The 18,834-nt window shown below is 41.6% G+C and overlaps 2 protein-coding genes across 2 annotated transcripts; one reads left to right on the plus strand and one right to left on the minus strand.

Moving 5' to 3' along the window:
• Positions 1 to 6,133: 6,133 nt before the first annotated feature.
• On the minus strand, positions 6,134 to 13,512 carry tram1 (translocation associated membrane protein 1; the record flags this gene model as incomplete). Its single annotated transcript, XM_079234210.1, has 11 exons — positions 6,134 to 7,703; positions 7,874 to 8,025; positions 8,606 to 8,749; positions 8,861 to 8,965; positions 9,116 to 9,186; positions 9,363 to 9,447; positions 9,627 to 9,685; positions 9,783 to 9,899; positions 9,984 to 10,102; positions 11,815 to 11,878; positions 13,390 to 13,512. The coding sequence occupies 11 exons, from the start codon at positions 13,510 to 13,512 to the stop codon at positions 7,633 to 7,635; spliced, it is 1,110 nt and encodes a 369-aa protein (XP_079090336.1). The 3' UTR covers positions 6,134 to 7,632.
• A 2,638-nt stretch (positions 13,513 to 16,150) lies between these two features.
• Positions 16,151 to 17,800, plus strand: xkr9 (XK, Kell blood group complex subunit-related family, member 9; the record flags this gene model as incomplete). The annotated part of the gene is made up of 3 exons (XM_079234366.1): positions 16,151 to 16,467; positions 16,723 to 16,937; positions 17,012 to 17,800. The coding sequence occupies 3 exons, from the start codon at positions 16,151 to 16,153 to the stop codon at positions 17,641 to 17,643; spliced, it is 1,164 nt and encodes a 387-aa protein (XP_079090492.1). The 3' UTR covers positions 17,644 to 17,800.
• Between the last annotated feature and the right edge of the window lie 1,034 nt (positions 17,801 to 18,834).

Below are 18,834 nucleotides of genomic sequence, written 5' to 3' on the forward strand. Positions count from 1 at the left end.
TGTAGCTGACCTACATAAGTGTAAGAGCGCGGACTGTCGAAATCATTGGATTGCCTGTGAGCCTAAAGATCCTTGGAGCCCCGAGCGTGAGGCAGCCCGTGGTGTGATGCTACAAATCTCAGTTTTTAAAAACATTACACATTCGAATAAATCCTGCTTACATATGCCAATATAATATATGGCGACTGCCATAGAGAATTACCCCACCTGGAAAATTATCACAGACAAGCCAGGGCATTTGTTTGTCAATATTGAGCCTAAATGTTCCTGAATAATTATTTTGAAAAGCGTACTCTTCCATGGCCAGTCACTGCAAATTGGACGTCTTGATTGCTAATCACTGGGTGCAAACTAAAAAGGTGCAAGTTATTAGAGAGAACATTTTGGCTCAATTTTATCGGCAAACAACTCTGATGTCACGAGAAACCCTCCAGTTCGTGCTAGTTCATCCAGAGCAAACCCGGTAATTTAGCGTACATCTGTCAACACGTCTCTTCATTGTAATAACTCCTTAATGACAAGCACTGTACTTGAATGATTTCAGTTCTGTGGTTGAACCAAAAAAAGATCCCGTGCAGGCTGCTGTTATCAAGACCTACTCTTAGAGGGGGAAGGCTGGTTTGAGGTCAGCCAAACAACACAATGACAACACGCCTTGAAGCAGCGAGGGAGTAAATAATCTGACTCCTCCTCTTCCATGTCGAAGCCCTCTCAGCTCTCCATCAACCATCTCTGCCTCGCTTCTGACGTCTCTCCTCTCGCCGTTTCCCCCCCTCCTCTCTCTCCCTATGCTGTAAAAACCTGGCCATTTCCCCACAGCTCATCCTTCACGCCCACCCAGGACCTGTCACACTGCTGTTTCCATGACTACACTAACGCGGAGACAGCAGGGTGAGATGCCCAGTGAGACAAGGCTAACAGATACCAGGGGAAGCGGTGCGTCATGTCAAGAATACACTGTGGTCCTTACAGCATGTGATGGACAGATAACACGACGTAGTCTGATCTGTAACAGCTAAACTTGACGAGACGCCTTTGTGCATTTGTCTTTTCGCGCAGACAATGTCTATCTTCCATTTTGGTGTCTTTTAAATTAGAAAAATGGAAAGACGGGAAAATGCTAATAATTCAAGGATTCTTTCACTGGTCTGGTCATAGTAGTTTTCCCCAAAAAAGCAAAGCAACCCATACAGTTTTTCCAAACATTGTTCTTTGGGTGAAATTTGCAGATTTGCGCATGGGCAGAAATACTTTGCAACATCCTTATGAAAGCCCAGATTCCTGCCAGCTCTGGATGTTGTCATCTGCCACTGCTGTTAAAAAGGAGCCCAGGAGTACGCACATTAAAGCGCCTGTATGAGACAGAAGGGTATGGTGTTGTTCAGGAGCTGGACGCATTAAGCGGCAGAGACAGGGATGTCATTTTCCAGCCAAGCATAGCGAGGCCCAGTAGTGTGTTTAGGGCTGCAAAGCATGATAATACACAGTCCAAGCCCCAAAGATATTATACTATACCAAAAGACTAGACAATACAAATTGGAGAATACAACCAGAAAATCTGGCATTTTAGATTCTAATTTGACATTAGCAATTCATTGATTTTCATAATTGTTGCAGATTAATGTTTCACTGAAAGACTAATCGATTAACTGACGAATCATTCCAGTAGTATACAAGTTTAAACATCTAGGAGAGTTTTTCATTCTTCTAAAACGGCTAATGATTCCAATGGGGATAAGTTGAATATGTTGTTAAGAAAAGCTTAATGCTTTAATAACTGGGCAGAATAACCTGCGGTACTTTTGTGATTTAGGCATAGTTCATTGATACACAAAATCTGCATTTTAATTGAATTTACTGACCAAGTCCTATATTCTACCCCAGATATAACTAACACATAATGGCATTATGATAATGCTGTGTAGCTACATGAGACCACTGATTTTGCACACAAGTGTCAATCAGTATTAACTGCAAGTATGATTCTCACTACAGCCTCTCCTCGAAAAATAAATGAGAGATATATATATATATATATATATATATATATATACACACACACACACACACACACATACATACACACACACACACACCCCCTTAGAAATAACCATACTTCCCATGAAAGCCACCAAACAGGGCTTTAGGCGATTATATGGGCAGCCATTATTATGGGCTACACAAAGGCTGATTAACTTTACATTTTTTCACAGTCTCGCATATAATTTATGCTTAAAAGATCAAATTGGTGTTTAGTGTAAGCATTGTCTTATAGCAACACATATGAAAAGTCTACATCCATGACTTCCGCTATGCATGTCTGACAAATACAAAAACGTGATTCAACTCTACATTAGTGGGTCTGCAATAATACAAAAAACTCATTAGCGGACTATCATATTAGGCCAACAGTGACAGTCAACAACCCAAGAACTGGCAGCGCATGCTACAGAACAAGGGTCAAATGATTACAGTATCACTCAGGTGACGCAACAAAGCAAGCTTATCACAGGGCAAAAGTCAGTGATTACAAGATGGGAGGCTTGTCTCCAATTGTAATAGAAAACACTGCTTTGTTTTATGAACTTGCGAACACACATTGAACTACCAAAAAGAGCTATACGACGATACAGCAAGATGGGTTTGTGTGACGGAAATTACAGGGCTGAGTGAGTGGAGCCCAGGCCGATAGAAAACAACTAAAGGACACGAGAGCAAGACATTAATGTAGAGATTGCTTCCAAACCATATGACCCGCTGGGCATTACTCTCTCACACCTGTTGCTTTAGCTGTATTATACAATGGGTTAAGGCAGAGAATTACTTCTCAGTAATGCACATTACACTAACTGTGCCAAGTCAGTGTGAAAAACCTCCAGTCGGTTATCCTTATATAAACATCCACATACTTGCATACACGCTTGAATGAATTCCTGAATCGTCATCATCATCCAAACAGTCGTTCTATTGTACCGTTTAGTCGAAATGACAAAACTATTTTTTTTCCTGTACCACCCAAGGGCAAAAGCCCTGTTATGTGAATCTTAACAGAGACTAGTGTACTTAGAGCGAAGATAAAACATACAACAAGAGCAATACTACATGCACTGTACACACATAGTGATGGAATGCATGCTTTCATCTGTGCAGGGCTGCATTCTTTGCAACCAGGGGAGGGTTGACGCAGGCGCCATATGCATGCACCGCGACCTCGCCTAACACTCTCAAAATTAAAAGACTGGTCTGCTGTGGGAAAAATTGTACTGTAAAGACAAGGACAGACTCTTCAGCCAATATGTACACCAAAAGAAAGAGTGGGTAAAGAGTGAATTATCTTTCACTGCAACATAAAGAGTCCCGACAGAGATCCAGCACGTTTCCACAGCAGCCCTGAAGTTGCAGCCAAACTGCAGCTGGACAACATATCACATTAAAGCTCACATCAGTGATGTGACATCAGTGCTGCTGTGCACCATCAGGTGGGCAGAGTGATGAAACAGAAACGGCTCAACTGGTTCTACAAGATGCGTTCCTCCAGCATTACTGAGAGGAGCGTTGACAATCACTGACATGGCACAAGCTGTCTGGCTGTTTAGTCCTGAATCAGTCAAGCACGAGAGCCCATAAAAGGAGTGCACGGGCACAACAAAGCAACACACAAGTCAAAACTCTCGGCGGCGTCCCGTGCCCCCACACACACTACATGGGGCCATTTTTTTCCAGAGCACCTTCTGTATTTAATTAAAAGTCCTGCCTCCAACTGCATCTCCGCAGTGACGCGCGCGTGAGTGCCACGCAATTTGCGTTGCCAGCAGATTGCGTTGAACACATAATTAGAAGTCGTATGACGTATTTGGAACGCAGCGCCACAACAAACGGACCGTTCTCCTCTTCCAAGCTCGAGCGCGGAGCGACACTTCGGGGGTTCCTCATTTCTAGAGTACACGGACGAACTTTTCTGAATACTTTGTCAAAATGTTTAAAGCCAACCGTTACCGGTTAAAAGTGACAACGCTTTGGCTGCTCCACAGCTTGGTAGTGGAGCACCTCGACGATGCGTAGTAACGTCAGCCAAACAAGAGAAACATTAGTTCAGCAAAAAAAAATATGTGAGAATGGTCCCTGCACCCTGAACAAATGGAGGAATTTCACTAAACTTACCAAACGTAGCAAGTAGCACCGTGGCATGGTCAATACTACAACAAACTGGGTTCGCAGCCCGCTCAACCCGACGCGGGTAGGAACCGTTCCGAACCCGCTCGCGTCCTATTCTGACAACGACGTGCGAGCAGCCAGACTAGCCTGCGGCTCCGCAGCTAGCATGCTAACTATGTCCCTGCCTTACTGGCGAACTTCGTCCGGTGTTGTGAACACGGTCACCCGCTCACTCAGCACAAAACAAAAAAAAACACAACACAAAACAACGACATATGAAAGTGTTGTGCACACTACATTTTTTTGATTTTACATAAAATGTATACGACGGGGTCACCGCGAAATAATTTTTAAAAAGCGGCTGACAAACATTCGGAATAAGTCGCTTGTCTGATCGAGTTTGCTGCAGAAAACACTATTGACACAGGCAGCGGGCTTAGCCAAGGAGCTAACGCTTTGCTAACAAGCTAACGCCGAAGCGAGAGCCTGTGCCAGACAGACACACAACCGAGATTGAAGACCTCGCACTGGATCCCTTTTTTTTTTCTCCACGCCGAAAACACCGCGTCCCGTCGCGGCAAACGAGCGCCGACACGTGCGGCTACTTACGATTTAACACTTTCAGCTGCGTCCTCGTTGTTAAATTCCGTTTATCAGACGCCGCTCTGACCTTCGCGGTAGTGAAACAACATTTCTGCTGGCTAACTGTGCCGCCATGTTACTCCTGCTGTGCAAACCAATGCTGAGTGTTTATCTGGCTGGTAGCTGCTATCCTCCCCCACACCAAACCACATCACGGGGCTCCAGCAGTATCAACTCAGCGCCGCCGGATTCGTACGCAACCCCAACGCTGATTTACCTGTTTAGAGGATGACACGATTCTTTATATTTTGATCGAAGGGCATTAATTTGCTGACATTTATTATGGAGAAAAACAAATATAACAATTACTTACAGCCCCCACAGTGTCACGACTGTCAGTAACTAATGTTTAAATCTATGTGGTTTAAGAGGTGGGGAAACTATAACCCCCCTATCTCAACTCAAATTGGCCAATATAATGAAAATGGGTTTATGTGTTACACCAATACATATACACTAATGTAAGTACTGTTTACCAACATGTTTAAGATGTATACCGATGACAAATGATTGTAAAAAGAATACATTTGAAGTTTCCCTTAACAACATCTGTAAAAGTTCAATTTCTATTTAATCTAGTTCATTTGAAGATAGAGACATTGTAACTAAATAGTAACTAGACGGTTATCCGAAAAAAATGTGCGGAGTCGTTTTTTTTCTATCAACAAACACTGGAATTATGTTAGCTATTTTACAAAACGTATTGCAACACAAACGGCACACTAATATTACAAATAAGCGTGTCCTAGTTTATGTACCTTGATTTACTGTGTGGTCAACTATCCATAGATCAAACGGGCAAGGAGGCGTTTTCTCGCAATTAAAACGTGTGCAACACCGCCACCAAGTGGCGGAGAGGTGAAACATCAACAGGGTGGTTTCTACACGATGATATGAACAAGAGTGGACTCTGTACATAAACTACTCCATGTAGACACATTTAACCACACACCAACATTTGTGTAGGTTTTTCTCGCAGTTGCTGGTTGTGTTTGTTTACCTAAGGGCAAGGTTTGTTCAGAACAGTGCTAAAATACATATTTGTGTGCACAATATTGTAGATGGCTTTAGAACACCATTCACACCTACATGTTGGGTAATCTACACCGTGACTGACAAGATAACTGAAATAAAGTATTAAAATATTCAAGAGTATATTCTGTGCACAGAACATCCATTGCATTTCTGTCGGTCTGTTGCTTCTTGTGAATATATTTTCTTTATGCAAATTGAGGGTCTGAGCATTCTATGCTGTATGGATGGAAAAGCCCTATTGATGCAAATCTGGGTTTCATTAATTTAAAGAAAAAATAATTCTGACAGTCGTTTCTTTCAATAAACATTTTTATTCCTTTGTAAGATAGATAAACAATCAGGACAAGCTGAGAAAACCAAATACACTTCTGATATACTGCTGGAGACCATGACTTACTGTGTACCTAAAATCAGTTGATGGTTTTATTGTTTTGAATAAACAAGTGTTATCTAGGCGATTGATTCTTGCAATACAGTTGAGTGCCCTCCATAGATTTTGTAAATTCATTTTATGGCATGTAAGTGAAAGGCATATATCAACAGTCAATCAGGCTCATTTGGCACATGTTTTGTAGTGGGTGGGGGCAAAAGAGCCAACAAAATAGGGTTTTCTCAAACTCAATCCGTGCTTCAACAAGAAATCATTCTTTAGGACTTTTTAACTTGAACTTTTTCGCAATATTATGCAGGGACAAACACATACAATGAACCGATTCCACTTAAACAGCAAATTCTTATGGACCATACAAGACAGTGATTCAATCAAACTAACTAAAGGGATGTTTTTGCCTGATTTCACAATGTTTTCTCATATTACTCAAAACTAAAACACAAAGTGTGTTCAATTAATGACAGTGTTATAGGCAGAACGGCAATAGAGTGCGCATCATTTCATGGCGAGGGATATGTTTATTTGTGACTAAAAGCTGCTCTGAACTAAGATAATTAATTGCTACATCAGGTTACTACATCTTTAGTGGCAGTTTTGCACTATACTTAACGGTGAATCTACATATAGGACAGGGAGATGGCTCCTGCTTTCTTGGGTTACTTTTATGCACGCTTCCCTATTCCATCCATGCGTGGATATTGAAAATCCTCTACTTTTCTTTCCATCTTAATGTCTGTTGGCCAGTGACACAGTGAAAACATTGTAACAGTGTCCTGCTGTGTGAGTCTGAACAGTCTGTGGTGTGAACCCAGAGATTATAACAGGACTGTATGCAACCTTCACTGATGAAAAAAAAAAGAAGAGATATTAGGAAATTCTTACAAAAAATGTTTACAAATATCCCTCCAAAGAAGGACAGGAGTCAGTGGCAAAGAAGAGGAGCTGCTAGCGCTTATAAATACAAGAAAAAAGGGAAATAACTCACAAGCTGGAATACACATTTTGGAGAAGAAAAAAAAAAAGCATGACATGACCTGACTTGGGAGAAACATTAAACACTGAAGGCATCATTCCTGAATTTTTACACACCTTATACAAAACAATCTGTATCAATAGGCACTTCTTAAATAAGGTCTTTTTTTTTCCATAGTTTGTTGGGAATTTGTTTTGTTTTTATTCGAGGTGGCACAGCAGAGCAATGATTCTTAAATCAAGGCGTGCTGGACGACTGCCGACAAGAAAAGCTAAATGCATTCTGGCTCTTGAAGTCCAGCTGGGAGGTCAGTCCTTTGTGGGAGCTGAAGATGCATATCGTGGGCGAGGCGCTGGAGGGACTGTTGGTCGGATGCAGCCACGAAAGCGCGGGCTGAGATGGTTCTTTGGGAAGGACGTGATAGAGGGGAATGTATTTATGAAGACTTCTCTTTTCTTGCTCTTGGTGAATCGCCTGCGTGAGAGTTCACTCCATTTACTCCATTGGCTAAAAACAAAGAAAACGCAGCAACATTAGTTTCATTATATTAATTACTTAGTTAAGTGCATGTGTAAACATTGTGCGTATAATAAAAAGAAACGCATATCGTAATGTGCGGTGCTTTGCAGAAGAACACATTTACAACCATGTAAATGCGCCCCATGCTTTGTGCTCACCTTTGTCTTTCTTTGATTTGCTCTTGGAAGGAACTGGTTTCTTTTTCAAAGTCTGGGCTTGGGCATGCTCTCTCCACCGGCGCAGCTGGAAGTTGATAAATTTCCACATCATGAAGGCCTGAGAGAGGCAGATGGTAGCCAGGACAGTCATCCTAAAAGAGTCGGTAAATCAAAAGGTTAATAAAGAAGCTCTGTTGATACTGCTAAAAATCAGATGCACATTTTGACCTCTCTCTCTCCAGTCCTAGTCTAAAATATTGGTCCACCCTCAGATACTCAGCGACTTTCAAAGCAGTTCATTATGCAGGAGTAATGTTCAGTGACATTTCTGACAATCCCCAAAACGCTAACTCATTTAATTCTAATTGAAGCTAGTGGGTGAACTACTCTCTTCCTCTTCTACAATGGAGCCCTTCCTATACAATTGTTGGGCCTGAGTATTACACAGTGACTGTAGAAATAAGCTTTTGTTCCTTCACTCTAAGTGGCCAACCTGATGTTGATGGATTTACCCCACGAGTTAGAAAATATCAACAACAAAAAATTGACAAAAATGTTGCTTCACAAGCAGCAACTTAAGTAATGATTTTGTGACTTGATGAACATTGAATAAAAAAAAAAAGACAATTGCTTGGAGATTTTCAGATCAGAATTAAGTTAGCAGCATCAGTTAGCAGTTTGAAAAATATTTTTGCGGATGAAAGTCCCATTTCTCCTGTCAGACTCACTTACCGAACAAAAATAACATTAAAGTTCCCTGCAGCCAAATCAAAGCCTTGATTCTCAGATGTGGCGAGGCCAAAGCCCACGGTGAGGACGGACAAGGACAGGGTGAGCAGCCGCCCAAGGACAAACAAGACGGCCCATATGGTGAAACTGGAAGACAAAAAGGGAGGACTTGTTACCACCAGTCATTCTTAACTGGTAAAACGTCCACAGACTATCACGTACTGGTTAGTGCACACCACTCGGAACATGAGAACTCACCCGGTTTGTCGGTTCTCGTTGCTGAAGTAGACCAATCGGGAAACGTGGAAGAGAAGCTCGACAAAGTAGTGCAACACGAGCAGGACCAGACCCAGACGGTGGAGACTGAAAGACACATGAGTCCCTTTTATTACAACCGACAGGAACAACACTCACGAGACACCACTGTAACTTTCTCCTGAAGGACAGTGTACAAACACAGGAGAAATGCCACATGTTCAACACAATCACTTATTTCAAAGCGGAAGTTCTTACTTCAGGAAGTAGGCGCCTGCAATGTGGACCAGGTACAGGAAGATGTACACAAGTTGGCGTGGAATATCCTCCTAAACAGTAAACACAAAGGATGGGAGGCCAAGAGCAGTAAATATTTACTCTGCACGTGGAATCAAGCAAGGAGAGTACGACTCTTTGAAACAATGCAACAGAACCAAGGAAGTCAAACAGGAAGTAGTCCGAGGGTCCCAACGGACCCTGCTGTACGTCATGATGTCATACAAACCTTTTTTGTCTTTTGGAAATACAGTTCTGGCAGAGCGTGTAACCAGTAGGCCAGCTGACTAATAAAGTAGAATTTCAACTGGAATCTGAGGGAAAACATACATACAAAGTTTTGTATAATTCAGAGCCATACTTGAAGCTCTTATAAAATGACCAATAAAGTAAGACATGAGAGCATTTTTCTAGTCTATTTAAACCACAAAGAAAAAACAAGAAGTATCTCTAAAATGCACATGGCCTCCACACATCAACATTACAAACGTACGGCATCAGTGTATGGGGATAACCCTCCCACAGGGTGACTGGATTGGACAGGAGGTTTTCCTACAAAACAAAGAGACATTTACATTACAATCTTGGACATTTTTGGAGGGGTAAAATATTTACCCAAGAACAATGACAGCTTAGCTACTGTGCGTACAGAAAGCAGGAGACTGGCGCCCCAGCCAAAGGAGAATAGGTAGAAGGCGCTGAGCTGGCCTGACTCATTGAATTTGCTGTGCTTGGTTTTGGAGAAGTGCTTCTTCCTGTTGATTTTCTGCAAAGATGAACAATAGATTAAAAAAAAAAAATGCAGAACTAAAAATGCAAGTCTGTGTAATCAAGCTTGTGTCTCACTTACATCCAGCACATACTCCTGGATAATGGCATGCATGATGATGGCCACCAGCATGTAGAAGAAGGTGGTGGCCAAGTCCTTGATGCCATGGTGGAAGTGGTTCACGGGCGTCTCCTCTGGGCCTGCAGAAGCACGCAGAGAGGTTAAAGAGTTATCACAATGAGCAGGATATAAAAAAATAAATAAAGAAAAAAAACCTTTATCTGGCAATAGGCCACATTAGGCAAGCGATATACAAACACACTTCCTCCTATTTTCGTAACGTTTTTTTTTTAATTCTTGCTCTAGATGCGAAGAGAACATTTCCAGAACACTCATACGATGATCGTGTGTTCAGTCTACAAATTGTTTGTCCAATGCAAAGAAACGCAAGATAAAAAAAAAGCATGAATAACATAATCGCATTTATATTTTTATATGTTATACAAGTAATTATGATTGGATCATCAAATGCATGGGCCTAATAAATACTATTGGGCCATTGTTCCTGCTAAAGACTATAAAAACCATTGGGTAATATTGTGTGTGCTCAGCTTCTGAATGGCGTATATACTGCTCAATGTATTTAAATTGAGGTGGCAGTACTGCCGTTACAGGGAAATCAAAACGGCATCAGCTGAAGTTCTTCTTCTGACCGCTGTTTTCTTGGACATGTACCGTAGTACATTCACAAAGCACGTGCCCTTATCTTTATGGGGTGTTGTGCTAGCAATAAACAATAGGCCACAGGCCACCAATTTATGATCAAGTGAGATTTATTAAATCAACACACCTCGGTAAAAGCAGATTTGAATGGTTAAGAATTTTTGGTGCATCTTTTTTGCTTAGAAAATATTAGAAACATTTCAGAGAACGTTGCTGCATGAGGCCCGATGTGTTTCACTAACATGCAAAATGTCAGATGAACCCTGCTCATCCCTAACATGAACTGTTGAGCCATTTTAATTAAATGTAATCAAGTGATTCCCATGTTTAATAAACTTAATTCCTGAGATGATGCGTTTGGATTAGTGAGTCACGACAGTATTACACCACTTTGACGTTAACAGTCTCAGCACGATAACACAACACAACCGAACATAACATGCATATGATCTATACAGCCTCCGGCCTGCCATCTGTGAAACACAGAGTTATGTGATGAGTTGTCGCACAGAGATAGACGACACAGGAACGGAGCTCTCTGCAAACAGTTTGAGCAAGCCGAGGCGGTGCTCGTGGTTTATGCAACCACGTAACGAAATCAGTCCAAAGTTAGCACAGACAAAAATAAAATTAAACACAGTGCTGTTAGAGAATGTTTCACGACAGAGAGATTTAGCGGCCAGTTATTTGTCTAATTAGATAGAGGCTGTAAATGAGTTACAGCGCGAGGTACGAACTCAGATAAGACCTGAATCACCAGCTGGCAGCCTGCAAACCTGCAGCCGGTACCACAGAGTATGACTAAGCCCTGTGGTTGTACATTCCTTCAACAGTATCTGAAGTTGGCAACGAAATTCTTAACCTTGAAAGGAGCAGGACTTGAATGGAGAGGCCCATATTACACCTTAGCCCAATTCACCCGGCACAACCTTGCCACAAGAGAACTTTATAAATCAGGCAGACTAAATTTAGCTCCAAAAGGGGGAAAAAAGGAGCTCTCAAATGGGTTTGTGTAAAGCTGCGCAAGAACCGCTCTAGAATCTAAATGAGAGGCTTCCAGCAGGACGACTCTGAGAAAATACTGCATTGTATGTTGGAGACAAATCATGCAGTATTAATTTTAACACATCATCTGAAAACATCTGCTCTCACCACTTATCTTGTGCTCTCAATTTAACCGTTAACTTACCATTAGTTGATATGGTGACATTGTACTGGATAGTTATGAATAACACTGCAAACTTTGAGGTGACCTGTAGATGGAGAAAACATGTATTAGTAATGCAGGCCTGTACACGTGCACACATATTTATTCAGTGATTATTGTTATTAGATCAGTGATATTGTTTCCATGCGTTGACACACTAAAACTTGGAGCAACATCAAGGATTCCCTGCAGGACCAATACGGAAGTGACTGTAAGAGTGACTCAGAGGAGTCTTGAAGTTTTAGTGACACGTTGGTTTTAATGTCACAGATTGCTACAGTTTGGCAATCTACTATGGCAATTTTAGGGTGATAATACACAAAGATGAGCAATTAATATGAGACCATATGGGAACTGTGCAATACTGCTGTGATAACAGAAAAAGGGTTGATAAAGCTCTACCAACTACTTCTGGAGAATACAAAGAAGAATTTAAATATTTAAACTTAAATAATCCCTTTTATACTGATGTGTGATTTAAAACGATCCAACGAAGTATTGTTGCCTATCGGAGAAGCAAACAAAGCCAAATAATAAGGTTAAACAGGACGTTGCTTCGTCTTCCTTCACAACAAAAGAACAAGTGGGCGAGAAATGAAAATCAAACACAAGGGAGAAGCAGTCACTGTTGAATTAAAGTGTCATAAACAGCAATCAGTTTTGTAAACGTCCACGCTGTCATTAAGATACAACGCACACGTTGCAACAGCTGTTGGCGCAAAAAAAAAGAGGATTTTATTTTGGAGAACGAAAACCGGAAGTAGTCGAAACTCCAGCAAACTCGACACTAATGGCGCCGCTTTTCACCGAGGATGAAACATGACTGAAATGGACCATGAATTTGAGCGAAAAGTCGAGCAGCGTGCAGCTACCGAGTCGGTCGGTCGGTGTGACCGGGTCCCGACTCGAGTCCCGACCGACTCGAGTCGGACTCGAAACGCTGTTCGCCTCCAAACTTTCGGTGCGAGCGGGTTTGTGTGATGACAGCCCTCTCCAGTCGTTGTGTGATTGCCACGTAACACACGTCTACGCATAAACCAGCCAAGTCGGGGGAGCGTTGGTGCGGTTACTGCAGCCACCGATGCAACGTTGCAAGTCTACAACAAGCGGAGACGTTTCCATAAACAAAATTGAAGATATATCCATAAATTTCACATGAAAAACTTTGTTTATTTGTATTTAACGATCAAACGGCGGGCCCTGCAGACGAGCGATTTGAAATATCGATTTCAACATGGGAAGCAGCCAGATGGACAGTGGATTCTAATGCACACGTCGCTTTAATAACGACACAACAAAACCCGCATTATATATTTATGAAAACCTACCCCGAATACATCAACAATCTCGTGGGTTCAAAGCAAAAGCGAGGCCACCGGTGCAGAGAAAACTTTCGATCACGGGAGGAAGTAGTTTGAAGAATAGAGCAGACAGCCATGTCACTTTCCAGGAGACCAGATGGGGAGCATTCGGCATCCTGGCTCGCAGTGGTCCGTCCACTCGGCATCCCGCTGTGACCCACGACCCAAACCCATTCAACATGTGGACGGGACTTACCTCAAACATCAGCCCGAGAAGGAACACCATAGCAAGGCAGGAAACAATATCTGCATGGTTCTGGATGACAAACTCATGGCTCAGCATTGGCGGATTCTTGTTGGTCTTCTTTCGGATCCCCATGTCGACACTCTTCGGCACCACTTTTGCTTTACGCGGCGCAGATGCAGTCGGTTTTTCTATCGGCTATTATTATTATCCGCCTGTACGAGGACGCTCAAAGCTTCCTACACACGACGGGCCAGGCAGAAATTGAATGGCGTGTCACTCTTCTGCTAGTGGGAGGGTCGAGCCGCGCAGTCTGACCAACGAGACTCTTTTACGCACAGGAGAGAAACAGCTGGGGCTCGCGATCGCTCCCTAGAGGCTTGGAGTATAAGAGAGTATTTTATAAACACATTGCCTGTATAGATGCATTTTCTCTCACTTATTTCTGAGATTTTTTTGTTTTGTTGAGTCACTGGTCGAATTGGTTTAGTGGATCCATTATTATTATTTAATAGACTTATTTGAGTTAGAGGAGAAAATTGTACTAAGATTCAATATATTTTTATTGTCATATGTACAGTTAACAGACAGTTACTTCGTACAATGAACAATTTACTTCGCTAGGTCCTCCTTTCACACAGAATTACAATAACCTAACACTTAAGGTACAAAATGGGAAATTAAGAAGACAAAAAAACAGGTATTGCACTTCATGTCACGACCATACTTGTATATTTGTAGCAATGCATAGTGCACTTTATACACTTATTGTGCAATACTGTTAGCACATTTGTGTGCAATACTGTTAGTATATTTTGTGCCTTATTTTTATTTATTTTTTACCTTAAGTGTATTGTAATTATGCGTGTTAGGAGGATCCAGCAAAATAAGCTTTTCATTGTACAGAGTAACTGTCTGTTATCTGTGCATATGACAATAAAAATATCTTGAATCTTGAATTTTCAGTTTCACTGATCAATCTTCTCATCTGACTTTCAGAGAAAGAGTATTTCACAAAATTGTATTCCATTAATCAAAATACTATATCTATATATTATAGATGCTACACTCCAGGGGTTTTGCTGACGGGTGCTACTTCAGGACAGACACGTCATACACAAAGTGAATATCCACAGCTCAATTTGTCCTGGGCCCCCTGGTGGCTGATCCTGCCCTGAGATGTGTTACCTACCTACATGTTGTGAAATGTATTCCAAAGAAAACATAATAGAATAAACTGATACTTGAACTGAGTATTATGTAAGAGCTACTTTGATTTATTTGAGCACACATGATGAAGATCATTGTATTGAAATGTAGCCTTAAAGCTAGACTATTATGGGATAATGGCAAAAGATAATGTGGCTTAAAAGCAGAACAAGTAGAAAAGAGTACTAAAGTCACAATACTACATGAGTTATGTCAGTTATATGTTAGCCACCATGAGCTACTAGTCATACCTGCCCAAAGTATTTTCAGTATTTCAAGTTTCCATTGTGTTACACAATACGAAGTGCATTACAGTGTTCCATGGATAAAGATTGTCCCGCACTTAGTGTAAGTGCTTAGTATGTTTACAGGAAACACTGTGCAAGGTGTTCACAGTAATCAAAAGATACACCTGTCTTTGAAAATTAGGCAATAAATCTGGGGTAACCTGGGCATTTCATCACCGACTGGCTGCAATTCAAGCCATCAAATATGTATTCAAGTTTAAAGGACAACAGACTGGGACAGAGAAGTTGAAGCAGGAAGTATTACTCAATCACACACACACACACACACACACACACACACACACACACACACACACACACACACACACACACACACACACACACACACACACACACGCACACACACACACACCTACATGCATACAGACACCTATATGCACACAGACACAAGATCTATTATGTAATTTTTTCCGGTGTGACTATATTAGTCCAGAGGGTTGTCACTGAGGTGGAGCTTGTTGACTCACGAGTTTCAAGGAAAGAGAAAGAGCACACAGCTGTCTGCCATGGAAAAAAAGATACTGGTAAGTTGAATTGATTTTGTGTAAATTAAGGTAGAATGTGATCAATTTGGGATTTGTATATGAGCTCAGAATAAATTTATTGAGGTGAAGATAATATGAATGTCATTTTTTTTTCTTAAATATGTTTTTATTGCATTACTTTATCACCTTTCATTAAACAGTTTAATATTACATTGAGGCTCGAGGATGTAAAGACTTTACGGAAGTCCCAAATGAAGTTATTCTGTTATTAAGAAAATTTGTTTTAAAATGCCATTCAGGTGTAAAAAATAATAATACAGTAAATCTTATAAAATACTTCGGAATGAACATACATCTTTTTATCATTCTTGCTGATGACATCATTGATTATTTTACTATCATGTTTGTAAGTATGCCATTACGTATGAACCAGGATTAAGGTGTTTATGATCGAGTTCAAAGGGCAGCAGCCTGTGACACGGCAGCAGACTGCAGTCACGTTGCATTTCACCACTGTCATAAGATTTGTGGTAAATCTGCAAAACACATGCGCGTGATAAGCACTCTGTCTTTTCCATTATACTCATTGTTTTTCATCACGTCGTAATGCTTTTACAGATTGACCAAAAATGGCACCTGAACTGCTGGCGTCCATTACCAAACGTCCACAGCAGCGTCTCTTCAGAACCTTCAAAGCAGAACTGAGCGAACCACATTTCTACCTTCATCCCAGAGCAAAGTGTTTGGTTGAATTTCTCAACTGACAACAAAATGCCTCCATCTGACATTAAATACACTAAAGTGCGATGGTTATTAACCATTGCTGGACTGTTCTTGTACGTGGGGGACATTTGGACGGACATCCAACTGGCAGTGAAGTATTTTCAAAAGAGTGATTTTGTGTGGAGTGGCCTGACTCTCGTGTTTGTTCTGGTTGGGCTGCTGGTGACGCAGATCTTCAGCTATACCTGGTTCATGGACGACATGACCGATGTTCTGATTAACGCTGACGGGAAACCAACCATATTGGGTTTGTCCAAAGGCAGACTTGTTGTCCTGCACCTTTTTGGCTTGGGCATCTTCACCAGGTATGTCTTTGGTAAGAGTGCATCATTGTATTATGACATAAGCTGCTCCAGTGGAATGCCTGCATGGTGTGACTAAAAATGGGTGGTGCAAAGCATGCACAATGTTAAAAAGTGCAAACAGGAATAGCCACATATCCACTGCAGTGCATTGTAGAATGTGAATCATACGTGTTCAGCAGAAAAATAGGAACATGCTGTCAAATGCATTGCATGTTGGCAACAATGTGTCTAACTGTTCATGTGTTTGGCCCCTAGGTATTATCAATTGCTGAAAAGGGGCTTCAAAGTGATTTGGAAATCCACACATTCCTATACAGTGGATGAGAGGAGTGATGAGCACCACAATTTGTTTTGCATGGCTACAGATCTGAGCATGCTCAAAATGTTTGAGACTTTCCTAGAGAGTGTCCCCCAACTCCTTCTGCAGCTATACATAGTGCTGGGCCACGGGGATTGCTCAGTCTTGCAGTGTAAGTAGAGGCAGAAAGTGATATTTCAGGAATTGTGTGTATCATCATGTAATGCATTTGTCCATTTCTTTCAGATCTCTCTATGGCGTTCTCCTTCGTTAACATTGCCTGGGCCCTGGTGGACTATCGCCGCTGCCTGCGCAGATCCCTCCCCCACATCAAGGAGATGCCCTCTGGCCTCCCCACATTAATCTACCTCCTCTACAAGCTCTGCACCATCACCAGCCACATCCTCAGCTACACCCTCCTCCTCATACTGAGCCCCTACAGCGCTGTAGCCCTAACCGTCCTCTGGCTGCTGGGGACGACCTGGACTCATGCGCTTCAGACCAACTTCTGCTCATCCGGATGGCTTGAGCTTCTGTACCGAGCAGTCATTGGGGTCATCCTCACGTTCACCTTTTTCAACGTCAAAGGACAGGACACCAAGGTCGCCATGATCATCTACTACTTGTTCTATACTTTCGTAAACATTACGGCTCCTTTACTGCTGGCTTTTTTAAAGCCAGAGTTGCAGACGGCCACGTTTTTTCTGGCAGTCAGTGGTTTAATCTTTGGAGGATCAATGGTGGGCCTGGTGTTCCTTGTGCTGTACTACCTCCTCCTGCATCCCAGAGAGAATTTGCGAGTGGCAGACGAGGTGGACGGCCTAGGGAAGGAAACACAAGCCACACGGAGAATACAAAACTTTTTACAGCCTGGATAATCTATCTCTAGTTATGGAAGTGCAGAGAAAAATATTGCTGTGAATCTGAAACTACTGAACAATTTGATGAAGAAAAGAAAAGCTTGTTTACAGAGACGTCATCTTGATGTATGTTGTGCTTGCTATTCATTAGTGCTAACAGTTATCTTACTGTAATCTGAGGAAAGTTTGACATTTTATTTATTATTGTTGTAGTTATCTTGTGAATGAATTACATATTTATTCTCATTCGAAATAATTTATTTGTAATAACCTTTATGGACTGCATTGTCTCCTTGAATATTATATAACCACTATGATCACTGCAACCAAGACTGTCCCATTAATAATGCATTGTAATAAAAGACAAAAATTATGTTCCTATACTAGCAATCTGTTTTCTCAGTTTTTTCCCCATACTTTCTATAACGGTTGTTACTGTTAAGTAACATTACCTCACGTGATAATATCCGCCTCAGCAAGATCCTATTTGTTGTTCGTGGAGACTCTTTCTTAAGCCTGTAAAACACATGATGAACACCAGGGGGCACTATGGTCTAAGTTTACTCTTCTACGTGAGGTCCTAAATTGCTGGGTCCATATGACCAAAAAACGTCATACTTTCAGTCAGGAAACATGCAACAATACTTCATGATTTTTCTAATCACATTAATGTCTTCTCCCTTAATATTTCAAGTGCCCAGTCGGCTTTGATCTGACAATACTTGAATGCTTTTATTGTTCATCTTTAGAATCTAAACAATAATTGTATGATTTACGCCATCCCTTAATTATTCGGTCCTTTGTTTGAGGTTGCATGTTAATTGCTTTTGACCCGGAGTGCCTTCCATTTTTATTGTTTTCTCGCTTCTTTTCACTCACACAATAATTAATTGTATCCTAATCATAGAAACTCAAGGGTGGCAACTAAAAATGCCCTCTCCTCAGTAATGATGAACACAGAAGTCATGGATGAGCTAACTATAACAACAAACCAGTGCTAATTTTGTTTTGACTACCAGCTAAATAATGTGTGAGTCAAAGCTGAAGAGCTGAGGACGCTGTTTCTTCCTGGCCGGGCAGGGGGCGGGCCCAGTGTGAGCTCACCTGGGAGGAACGCTAGCAGACCGCAGGGTCCAGAGAGCACCATGCTTGTTGGCTTTTTAAATAAACGCAGCCCCACCCCACCCCCTTCCTTTAATTCAGCCAAAC

The sequence above is a fragment of the Taurulus bubalis genome, assembly GCF_910589615.1.
Source record: "Taurulus bubalis genome assembly, chromosome: 18".
NCBI lineage: Eukaryota > Metazoa > Chordata > Actinopteri > Perciformes > Cottidae > Taurulus > Taurulus bubalis.